The sequence below is a fragment of the Hippopotamus amphibius genome, chromosome 6 (assembly GCF_030028045.1).
Source record: "Hippopotamus amphibius kiboko isolate mHipAmp2 chromosome 6, mHipAmp2.hap2, whole genome shotgun sequence".
In the NCBI taxonomy this organism is placed as follows: Eukaryota; Metazoa; Chordata; class Mammalia; order Artiodactyla; family Hippopotamidae; genus Hippopotamus; species Hippopotamus amphibius.
In genome coordinates, this window is record NC_080191.1 from 7,436,446 (window position 1) to 7,449,032 (window position 12,587).

At 42.3% G+C, this 12,587-nt stretch overlaps 1 protein-coding gene across 10 annotated transcripts in view; it reads right to left on the reverse strand.

The window, feature by feature from the left end:
• Positions 1–12,154, reverse strand: part of MAP3K4 (mitogen-activated protein kinase kinase kinase 4) — a 102,657-nt gene extending 90,503 nt beyond the window's left edge. For 6 of the 10 annotated variants that reach the window (XR_009054289.1, XR_009054290.1, XM_057738688.1 and 3 more), the window contains exon 1: positions 11,851–12,154. Coding sequence is in view for 6 of the 10 variants with exons in the window: in XM_057738688.1 (XP_057594671.1) it covers positions 11,851–11,993 (143 nt within the window). In the remaining 4 variants the exon portion in view is untranslated. The remainder of the gene's footprint in view (positions 1–11,850) is intronic. The other 4 variants (XM_057738683.1, XM_057738682.1, XM_057738685.1 and 1 more) reach the window with 3 other exon arrangements.
• Between the last annotated feature and the right edge of the window lie 433 nt (positions 12,155–12,587).

A 12,587-nucleotide genomic window follows, 5' to 3' on the forward strand; every position in this document is an offset into this window, starting at 1 on the left:
GTTCAATCCCTGGTCCAGGAAGATCCTACGTGCCACGGAGCAACTAAGCCCATGCTCCACAACAACTGAGCCTGTGCTCTAGAGCCCGAGAGCCACAACTATTGAGCCTTCGTGCTGCAACTACTGAAGCCCGCATGCCTAGAGCCCATGCTCTGCAACAAGAGAAGCCACCACAATGAGAAGCCCACGCACTGCAACAGAGTAGCCCCCACTCGCCACAACTAGAGAAAGCCCACGCAGCAACGAAGACCCAATGCAGCCCATAAATAAATTTATTTTTAAAAACTTCATTACATAAAAAAAAACTATGCCATATTAAAAGTTAAACTGGAGAAAAACATTGCCCTTAATTTATAAAAGACTCATTAAAACTGGCAAGAAAAGCTCTAAGATACCCACAGGAAAATACACAAAGAATATAAAAAGATAATTCACAAAATAAATTTAAATATTTTAGTGACCACTCAAATTAAAACAAGATAAATCTTTCTGTGCTATTAAATTAGCCAAGACTTTTTATAATAATACTCAAAGCTAGAAAGCTAGTAAGATAAGGGCTATTTGTAGCCTATACATTTGTATAATCTTTGCAGAAGACAATGTTTAACAAGAGATATCAAAACTCTTAAATGTGTTCAAACTCCTTTCAAATTCTACATTCAGGAATTGGTTTTACAAGAGCAGCCAGAAGAGCGGACAGAGGTTCACTGCAGTGCTATCTAGAACAGTAAGAAACTGGTAATAACTTAAATGGTTTATGGTATAACCATAAAATGGAATGATAGAGGCATTTTTAAATGATGTTTTAATATTTTCACTAACATGGCAAATGCTCACAATATATTCAGATAACATATCACGCCCACCTCAGTCTAGAGGGACCTCTTCTCACCCCTGTATCATTTACTTGGCAATTAATCATTCTTTTGATATCTCTTACTGCTATAAGAAACTATTATTTAAATCATTCACCACATCCTTTCACATTTATGCCCAAGGAGATAGCATATAAAATAGAGGACCATAGACTCTGAAGTATGACAAGGATGAATGAGTCCTGACTCCAGGTATTTTGAACTAAAACATCTCTTAAAGACTCACCTTCTCCGTCTGAAAAATGCACAACTATTTTACAAGTTCACTGTAATCATTATATAAAACATGTTATACTTATTCCAATAATGGCACACAGGGAGATGAGAGATGTAAATTTATCACCATTTCTGCACAGACCATGAATTACAGTTTCCATTTACCTTACTTACCTCTTCTCCTTAATTAGATTATAAATTCCTTGAAGACAGGGCATGCTCTATGCTACACTTATACATAATACAAGTATTATCTGCCTAGGGGAATATGAGAATATTCAAAAGATAAGTGAAATCTGAAATGACTGCAGTAGAAAGGAAAGAAAAGGGCAGCTGGTACACAGGAACCAATCTACTCAAAGGCAAGAAGCTGAGAAAGAAGACACCATGTTCAAGAACGGGAAAGATGTTCAGTGAGGATGGAGACTCTAAATTCTAATAGGCAAGGGTTTCAGCAGGTCTACTTGGCCTGGACCTTAAACTTAAAGGAGTCTCAAACTTAGCTACCACTGAGTGGCAAATCTGTGCAGGGATGTACTGAAAGGTCTGCTCACAAAGTGACTTTAAATGAAATTCATGGCCTCCCTAATTCTCGCTAAATCTGAGGGTAGGGAGATCTCCACTCAGAAAGCTCCCTGCACCACGGGTTGGGAAAGAGGGGATGCGGAGTTGTTATTTACTGGGGACAGAATCTCAGTTCTGCAAGATGAAGAGTTCTGGAGATTTGCCGCAAGACAGTGTGAGTGAATATACTTAAACACTACCGCGCTGGACACTTTAAAATGATTACAATGCTAAAAACAAAAAACCCTGAGTGCATAAAATATGCAGTGATACATTTACACATGAAATACTTTACAGCAACAGAAATAAAAAAATCACTATCACCCCAAACAACACAGGTGAATCCCATGAATATCATGTTGCACGAAAGATGTGAAATATCACTAAGGGTTAGGGTGACAGGGAGGGGAGGGGAGTGACTGCGTGGGCAGAAGGGGTCTCTAGGATGCTCTTTCTTCACACAGGTGATCTTTATCAAGCTATGCAATTCACATACGTACAGATGTCTGTATTATGTTATACAACAAATATTACACAAAAATTTAAAATAAAAAATCCTGAGGGAATCTACCAATCCCACCTAATCAGTCAACTGGCCTCTCTCTCTCTTTCACCTTTGTATTATCAAATTCTGTCGACAGCCTATACAGTTGCCTCTATTATATGTAATTCAGTATGTAAAATTCTGTCCTTAGAGAGAAACAGATTATACCTAAAATATATACAGGCATACTTATATTCCAATTCCATTTCCAGGATTTTATTCTAATAAAATATCTTGGATATACATAAAGACTGAGCCAAAAAAGAATGCTCATAACATTGTTGCTTATAATAGCAAAAGAAATGGAAACACCCTAAAAGTCCAACAAAGGACTAGTTAAATTAATTAAGATCACAAGCAGTTTCCTGGAATAGAAACTTCAGAACACACTCAATGGGAGCCAGGAGGCAGCTGCTTCACTGGCAGACAGAGATTACACGAAATACTATGTAATAAGAATCACTACATTCCACTTTAAGTTTTCCATCACCTACAGATAGGCGCTTGTTTTACTCGGCTGCTTCCCTCAAAGCACCTGGCATCAGCTATGGGCCAGGGTGCCTGTCTTCAACAAAGAAGGGCCATCTCAGGGCTCATGGAAAAGGTCTCTCCCATGTACTTTCAGGTACAGGCTTCTGATGGCCTGTTTAAACAACTCTGAGATTACACCAGTGGACTGAGTCAGGATTTACAGAACTCTAGTCAAAGTAATTCAAAAACAATTAAATTACAGTATTTCAATAAAGAGGAATATTATTTGTCATTAAATATGTTTACAACATGGGAAAGTACACATGATATGGTAGCTTCTAAAGATAAACTGTATGGAGGGGAAATTTACATATATATATATATATATATATATATATATACATACACACATGTAATTTGTATATATAAATCTCTCTCTCACACACACAGATAAGAGATAAAGCCCAGGAAAGAAATATGCCAAAATGTTAATGGTGACTATTTTTAGATGGCAGGATCATGACTGGCTATTTTCTTCTTTATACTTTTTTCAGATTTTTCCACAATTGACATGTGCTGCTTTTATAATCAGAAATTTCTAACTGATTTAGAAAAGTGATTTCATTCCCTTTTCTAAGGCAACAGCTAGATCAATTTGGAAAATATTACTCTTAAACATAATGTAAACATTTTAAAAAATGAAAACAGTACTAATCTAAGTTGTAAAGACATGTCAAGCTAAACAAACAACTAAAAAGAAGTTTCAGGAAAAAAAAGCCTGAGCTATGCCTGATGACCTAAAGGAGTCATTCACTATCTGGAGTGTTACACTTCTGATCTTAGTGCTGTGACTTACGACCCTCACGTCAGAATTCCAACCACCCCTAGGAATAATATGCAAAATAATCACAATTGAAGCAAAAGAGGAAATTTGGAAAAGCCAGGTTCCAAAATCCTTTTCCTCCTATGACTTCAACAGACAGAAAAAAACAAATGTTTCTTGAATAAAGATTACTGCAGCTATTTTAAAATGTATCTAGCCTCAAAGCATACTTGATGGCTTTTTACGAAAATTAATTACGATGGAATTCCCCCCTTTTCACTTTAAGCGAAAAAAATAAAATGAAGAAATGTAATATTGAGAGCTAACAATTACTGAGCACTTTATACAAAAGGCCATTATCTCATTTAATTTAATAACAACCTAGGAAGTAGGTGTTATTATTTGTTTTTCAAATGAGCAAACTGAATCTGAGAGAGGTTAAATAACTTCCCCAAAATCACAGGCTAGTAATCAAAAGGTAAGATTCAAAGCCTGTCTGTCTAATACCAACACCTATATGCTCTCACCAATATATCCACTGCCTCCTCCATCCAACAAGTAAGTACCTGTTGAGAGCCTACCAAAGATTAGACACTGTGCCACGAACAGCAACCTAGAAGTGAGCCAAACAACCATGTCCTCCTGGAGTCTGATGTCCACTGAAGCCAAGAGACAATAAACAAATATTAACACACATAGATAGTCACAAATGGTGAGATGCTAGAACATGGTGGAAAACCACCAGGACTAGGAAAACTTACAACAGAAGGACTTACTCTAACCTATGGTGAAGGGGTACGAGGTCAAGAGAAGGCTGACATTGAAGCAAGCAATACTTAAGGGAAGACCAGGAGCAGGAGGAAGAATTAACAGGGTAAAGAAGGCGGGCAAAAGATGACACCCCAGGTCATCTTTTTCTTAAAAATACACTTCACCGCAGTGAAAACTGCTGTACTCTAACACACACACACACACACACACACACATTCACACACACGTCAGGAGAGAATGAGTTCCTTTTCTTTTCTTGAGGACTGCTCTACTGGAAAAAAAATTTAAATATTAGTGTCTCAGAGAAAAATGAACAAATTAAAGTACTCTCATATTCCAACCCCAATTTTACTCTAAAATTAATACTAAATTTTAAACTCATTTTACAACCCTCGTGTTTAAGGATAAGCAACCCAGAGAACAACCTGGAGAGACTAGGATAATACGCATTCTTGTTCTTGCCTTTAGGAAATAATGCTGTCTTCAAGGAAGAAATGGTCGGAGCCAAACTGTGTCTAGCGTCTTCAAAATACCTTTTGATCATTTACTGGATAAGCACTATGCTTGTTCTCCTGACTCAATCTCAAGGGACAAAGGACAAAGTATTTACAATAGCATCTTTTTTTAAATTTTGGTAGAGCTGTGCTTTTCGAAGTGAGGGTCACAACCCATTTGTGGATAATAAAATCAATTTAATGAGTCATGATGAGCAATTTTTTTTAAAAGAAAAGAACAAAACAAGAATTATCAGAGTTGATCAAATATTACAAGGTCAAATACTTTCATAAATTTTTATCTCAGTTACATAGCATCCACATACTGCTGTAAAATATATCTCCTACCACAGGTCACAATCACAGCCAGAGTTGCAATATCACCACCCCAGGAGAGAAATTACAACCTTACTGCCTGCTTGACCTAAAGACTGAGCACAGGAAAAAATAACAAGATCTCTAAAACAGTTTGAGCACTGGCTCCTCTTTATTCTGTGAACTTGAAATACAGTTTCATGGGAAAAAAAGTTGTGTACAATGAGTTTGGGAGAGATTTCAGGGTTGGGTGGCTTTTTTGCATTTTTTTTTTCTGAAAATGAATCTATCATCACTGTTCCACCCTGTAAAGTCCAATTAATCCAGAAAACATAGTATTCCATGGTTGGTGTGTGGGCCTGAGCTGAAGAGCACCTTTAGCTCTGGACCCTAATGGGAGCACAGTGTGACAGAAGGAACGGGAAGCAAGAGCCTGGAGACCTGGGTCCTACGCTGTGCCCTTGGGGAAGCTACAGCCTCTGCAGACCAGTTTCCTCATCTCTAAAATGAAGGGCATGGTCCAGGTGATTTCCAGGCTCCCTTCCGGCTCTAACCTCTTGTAAATCCATAAGCTGTGGCTGGAAAGTTGTACTGAGTAGAGTCCTACCACCTGCAAGACTTGCATTAGTAAGTGCTCAATTCCTTATCTGAAAAAGAACTAAATACTTAAGCATTCAAAACACTAACTCTAAAAATTGTGTGAGAAAACCAAGTTATACTTACATTTATCTTCCTACATAACAAGACTTCAGAGTTTTTATGGTACAATAAAAATAATGCATGTATTAAATTTTCTTACAAGATATTTCCACTGAAAGGCTCAAAAGGCTGACAATTTCTATTACTTTTACATCTCTAAACTAGCTGTCCTCTGATGAGCCCTGCTCAGAACATCCCACAGTTCAGCAGTATCCTCAAATAGCCTGCTCACTGAAAACATCAAATCTGACCAGCTTTTAAGCTTGGTACCCACTTTTCTCCACAAAAGGCTTACTTCTTTTGAAATTATACTGAATTGAAACCCACTTATAAAATGCTCTTGAAAGAATGCCTAATATATTCTTAATAGCTTTCGCTGCTACCTTATAAACATTTGGCAACCATGTGATCCATGAGACTAATACTTCCATCGATGTCTACAAAATATGACAAACGAATGTTCTCACAGGTCAAAAACCAATGTTCACTTTGCCTATGCCATTAGTGAATAAATATCTAAGAGCAACTTGCACTCCATTACATGAGTGTGAGGTCTGTGGGAAACATAAGACTGTACCTACCACACCTACTTTCCAGAGAAATAATGTTCCTTTTAAAATACAGTGGTTTCAACCATGCCGCTTAAAAAGGGGAAAGCATTTTAATACAACATACATGTTGAGAATAGTTACAGATGGAAGTAAAAATGCTGCGAATATAAAAGCCACCACAGAGCAACCCCTCTGTTTGCTACTGCTGATGTGGTTTGTATCTCAACTACAAACTCTGTTACCCAGACGAACTAAACAGTTAAAGAAAACCAGCTGGATACAGTCAGCTCAGACAGTTCATATATACTAAAATTTTAAAAAAATAAAACAAATTAATTTAAAATTTGGCAACAATATTCTCTCTATGTAACATAGAATCTCATCAATTTCAATTTTAGGAATAATACAAAGTAAAGAGACTTAAAATTACAACTGTACAAGAATTTGGGCTCTCTAGCTTTTTATTGTAAAATAAAAACATGTAACATTCATTGTAAAAAACTTTAGGAAAAAAGTAGTGTGTCCCTTCAACCTTTTTTCTAGACACATATAAACTTTTTTTTAAATGGGTTCATACTAAGTATAAGGATGTTAAGAAGCCCAACTCAAATTATTAATAGTTTAAGCAGAAATAAAGAATTTATCAATTCACATATGGAATCAAGAGAAAAATGGGGGTGAATGTAGCATAAAAGGACAATGGTCAAAGACTTCTCTCGGTCTCTGCTTTTCTCTGGGGGTCAATGCCACTGTCTGAGACCAAACTACTTCTCTGTGAGATGGTGACTACAGCTTCAGGGAGCTGGCTCTCGGCTCAGGACTCCGTAGTACACATTTTGGTTACTAAAAAGAACTTTTCTGTTCCACAGATCAAATCTGAAAAATCCTAAGAATTTGAATGGTCTGCCTCGAATCAAGTGCCCAAGCGCAGCTCCAATCTATACCATGGAGGTAGAGCTGAGAGAGGGGTAGCCAAGGGCGGGGGAGTGGGAGGCAGGAAGACAGAGGCAGGACAGTCTTAGCTGGTGGAGAGGTATATACAAGCTGAGCAGCCACCTCAAATATTGGCTACCATCTTCTGCACATTGCTTTTCTCAATGAACACAGTGGTGGGTATGTATAAATCAGAAGTACCTGAGAATCTTTCTAAAAATAGATATTCAGGTCCCACTTGATGAAGACTTATCTAGAAGGAATTGTATCATGAGCACTGGCCCATGTCACTGACTATTCCTTAAAAACATGGTTTTCAATAGCTGCACAGAAGTCTCCTGTGGGTCTAAATTTTTTAGATTTAATTTTATGACTTAAATCCAGAAAAACTACATACCATCATGATCTTTTTTGAACACAATACTCACAAGAGTCAAAAAGCATTTTATGAGAGCACCAAGCACTGACATCTTTGCTACACCCATTTCAGAAACTACGCCAAAGGATTCTTTGTGGGGGGCGGAGTCAGAGGAGTGGATTATAGAGAGGGTGGAGACAGATAGGTGATCCTCTGAGACGAACCATTAGTTAAAATCTACCACTGAGGGTTTTTTAAACAGATGTCTTTTAGGGACAAGGATACAATATACCTCCAAGTAAAGCAGGAAAAGCAAGGTCTGTCATAATCTAATTAAAGTAAGACTAAAGATTAAAAACACACTATAACCTAACCAAATGAGGGAAGTCAGTGACCAGAGGAAGAAAAAAAAAGCAACCTGTGTGAAGTCTAGGGAAATGAAAACCTAAGAGTATGACTCTGTCACATGCCTCTCACCCTAGAAGCAGGGGGTATGCCTGACAGAGATGCAAGGTCTATCAGCATTAGTCACTAAGATCAACTAATTTCCCTAACTGATGTCATGCTTACCAATCAATCTCTTAATTATACTTTGGCTTTCTAAAGGCAAGCGAATACACTGACCCACCAGGTACAGACAAAGCCAAGTAGGAGCTGAAGCACAGTACCTGGACCTTGCTTACCTTTCCTGCCCAGGGAATGCCAGCTTATAAAGACCCACAGCAGTCACTGGCCAAACTCTTTTTTTCTAACATCTCCTCCATTTTCTCTTTAAAGAAATTACTCCCAATGACCTAGTGACTGGCAGCATCAAAGTGTCTCTAAAAAGAATACATACCACCTGGTCAAATGAGAAGGCTGAGACAACAGAATGCAATGAGTAAAAACGATAATCACCAAAGAATGAGGAATTATTAAGTAACAGGAAGTTATTAAGGCAAATGTATCCAGAGAGCAACCAAGACGTTAAATCCCCATATTTTAGTAAGGCTCAGAACAAGATTTACAAGACACCAAGAGAACGCAAGTGAAGGAAGTAGAAGCAACTTCTGACAATATGACAATTAAAGGGAACCACAAAGTCCTTCTTGAGAGACGAGCTGTCCCCATTTCAGAACATGAAGGAGCTTCTGCCATCACTGGAGCCCTTTGTTACTGCTACGTGGTCACTGCTTCTCTGCCTAAAGCCACCCCTACCAATGGTATCTCCCCTTGTAAGAGTCTCAAGCCACGCCCATCACTGATGCTGCCGGGAGAGCCTGCAGCTGCACCATAAGGTGGATTTCGCTGGGGAGAACAAATAGGTGACATCCAATGTCAAGACTGAAACAAGCAGGCTCCAAGGGGTCATTCAAGTAGAGAGAGAGATCAAATCACCTAGGAGGGACAGAATATTCAAGTACCTTTTTAGGAGTGAAACCCATTTTTTTCAAATGAACTTATAAGAACCATATTATACAAAGCAAATAAGAAGGTCATTGGTTAAAAAAAGTTATTTTGTGTAACAAGTACTTTACACAGGTCAATAAATGAGAGAACAAGGTGGCTATTTTTAACATGAACATTTTTATGAAAGCTCACAGCAGAGAGAAGCAGTCTCATATCAGCCTTAACAGCCAAGATCTGTTTTTGTAAATGCAGATTCCAGAAATCACAAGTAAACAGTTCCAAATTAGTTTTAATAGCTCTCCTTATAATCTCAGGATCCTCCTACAACTGACCCAGAAGCTTAAAAAAGAAATTATAAGCAATGCTTATCTCTAAGTTTAATAACAACTGCTATTCTCATCATGAATTATTTATCAAAAACAAGGACAAGAAGTATCCACGACTGACAACAGGCAATAAAACTGTAAGAGCACTATCACCTCTCAACCTGTTTTGTGTTCCTCGGTCATCGCATACCTCTCACGTCAGCACGCGCTGAGCAGATGTGCTGGGCTGGCACCTGCCGCACTAGCCAACGTGTGCAGGCCTGCCTTCCACAAAAGACCTGTGCATTAGACCAGCTTTCCTCATCAATGACACATCGACGTCAAGTACATGAACAAAGATGGCAGACGGCGCTTTATTCTGGTCTGTCCCCAAACCAGTTAACCTAGTAGCACAAGCCACATTATTGGTCTCCAATGCGTTAAATGTGGCATCTAGCATTATTTGAAAATGCATGTTGAACTTCTTTAAAATGGTTATAAACATAAGTAAAAGAAATTCAAATAAACAAATGCAGAACCCCTGAAGCATCTTTTACTAATGATCTACAGTTAGCTGGTCAGAGGTCAGCTCTGTGTATTGAAGAGGTGGTAGTGACAATGAGGGTGTATACAAGAAATAATGACAGCTTTGTCAAGTAATGCTTTACCGATTTGCTGCTGTAAAATTAACTGCAATGTTGCTAAGAAAAATATTTCTAAGATCTTCTTGTTCCGTACACTGCTGTTCACTTAAAGTTGGATGAAGCCCATTATCCTGACCTATTTCTACTCTAACAAAGACAGAAACCTGGCTGAAAACTCAAGGTTTCTTTTTTATCATTAGAGAAACAGTCATTTTTTACAGCACATTTTGAATTCTCTCTGTTCCGTTTACTTTTACCTAAGGCTATTCACATCCATTTTTTTCCCAGAGTATAATTATACAGAATTATAACTTCTGATCTGCCCGTTTGTTTAATGAAATCACATCTCTTCTTCATGGCGGTTAAGGGCAGGGAACATGCAGCTAGACCTGAGTTCACCACTAGCTGTGAAACCTTGGACAAAACACAGTTAACTTTGTGCCTCAGTTTCCTCACCTTAAAAAGAGACAGTAGGTACCTGATAAGGCTGTCGGTCAAGGTTAAATGGGTTAGTAGAAGCAAAGGAAATGGCACATTTTAAGCCATTAGTAAGTGTTCACTATTACTATTTTTAAAGAAAACCTTAAAGGAGTCAAAGTACTCGAAGAATGAATCTACTAACAAATTTACATAATAAACTGTCTAGCAAAAGTTCTAAAAGTGTTAGATATATTCCAAAGGACCAATATGAATTCTCATTACACCACGTACCACTATTTAGAGAAGCTGTTCCCTAAAAGTTCACAAGAGTATCTCAGAAGTACCTCAGAATTAAGGAAAATGAAGAAGGACTTTCTTCACAGCTTACAAAAACAAAATAAATCTGTTTGGGCCGACCGGGCCATAACAAGCACGAATGTGGCTCCTGTATTCAGTTCTAAACAACTACCAACTTTGTTTAAAATTTCTTTAAGGAGGAAAAAGAAAAGAGGACACTTAACTGCCTTATTCTTGCAACTACAGAGCAAGACAGTAAGATGCAAGAGGAGATGTGGCAGTATTTTCATTACAGGGGACAGGGGGCAGCAGTCTGCAAGTTCACACTGGGATGCAAGGGACCGGGGCTAAGAGGGCATTTGCGCATACAAACAGAGGCACATAAGAGGGAAATTCTTAGTTACGGTGAATTTCATCTCCCAATCAGAAAAAATGACATACCAATTAATTAATAAAGCCTCTAGGGAACAGAACGCAACGAATGCTTTGGGTACCAAAGTTCCATCTTAGAGCTTCCTGAGGGAGCAAAGTTTTGGACGAATCAGTCCTTTCCTTGATGTACACGTGCGAGCAACAATCTGCACAACGCCGCTACTGAAGGCCGGTAAGGCGCCCTCAGAAAGAGAAACCAACTTCTTCGCGCAGCCTGCATGCAGCTTCTCCCAGGAGAGACAGCAGACACTCTCGGGGGGAGGCAAGCGCAGGGCAGGAGGGGAACCAAGAGGAAACGGCCCGTGTGTATCCGCCTCACGACCGTCTCCCTCTTTATTCGAACGGGGGCGAAGGGGAAGCAGCGTATGCGCGTAGGAGCGAGGGGCGCGGTTCCAGCGCGGCCCCGGTTCGGAAGCCGTGGCGGGGGGGGGGGGGGGTCCCCGTCCCGCAGGACCGGGGGCGCCCGCTCCGTTCCAGCCCCCCCGCCCTCCCGGCGCGGCTGCAGGGAGGGCCGGCGGGCTGCGCGCTCGGCCGGGCCCGCGGCGCCCAGGCAGGGGTCCCCGGGCCGCGCCGGCCGCCGCGCCCTCCGCCCAGGGCTGCACCCCGCCCCTCCGGCCCGGCAGGCTGGATGCTCCCGCACCACCTGGCGGGAAGCAGGGGCCCCCCACGCCCCCTCGGGGCCCCGGCCGAGCTCGGGCCGGGCCGAGGCCCGCGTTCTGCACCGGGCCCGCCGCGGCCGCCCCCCTCACCTCGCCACCCGGCAGCGCTCGGGCTCCGGCTCGGGTTCGGGCTCCGGCGGCGGCGGCGGAGGCGGCTCCTCCATGGCGGCGGCGGGGGTGACGGCGAAGGCGGGCGAGGGGACCAGCTCGGCGGCGGCGGCGGCTTCTCTCATCCGTGCACGGAGCCCCGCATGGCCGCGGCGAGCAGGGAGCTGCAGCCTGGCGCGGGGTCCGGAGCCCCGTACTGCGGGAGCGACTCGACTCCGCCTCCGCGTCTAGCCCGCCGCGGGAGCCGCTCGCGCCGCGGCCATCTTGGAGACGGCGCCCGGCCAGAGCCGGGCTACGGCGGGCGGCGAGGGACAAGCTTCCCAGGGCGGCGGCGACGGCGGCGAGCGCCGAGGCGGACCGGCGGGGAAGGCCAGGAGGGAAGGGGAGGGGTGGAGGCGTGGGCGGCCCGGCGGCCGGCCGCGAGCAGGTCGCGCGGTAGCGGCGCCTTGCCCCCGGGGGCCGGGTCTCGCCGCCGCCGCCGTCTGGTTTCGCGGGCGGGGAGCGTGCCGCGGGCTGTGCGCGCCGGAGCGCCCAGGTGGTCCCGGTGGGCGGGCACGGAGGACCCGGGAAGGGCTGCGTGGCCTCGCTTGGGCGGCGATCCCTGACTTTTAAGTGCTTTGTAGACTTGAGCGAGAGGATCGTCGCCAGACGGAGATGCCATCCTCAGACGCAGGGCTGGATGCCGGGCTCACAGCTCCCGCGCGGGCGTGGAGGCTTCG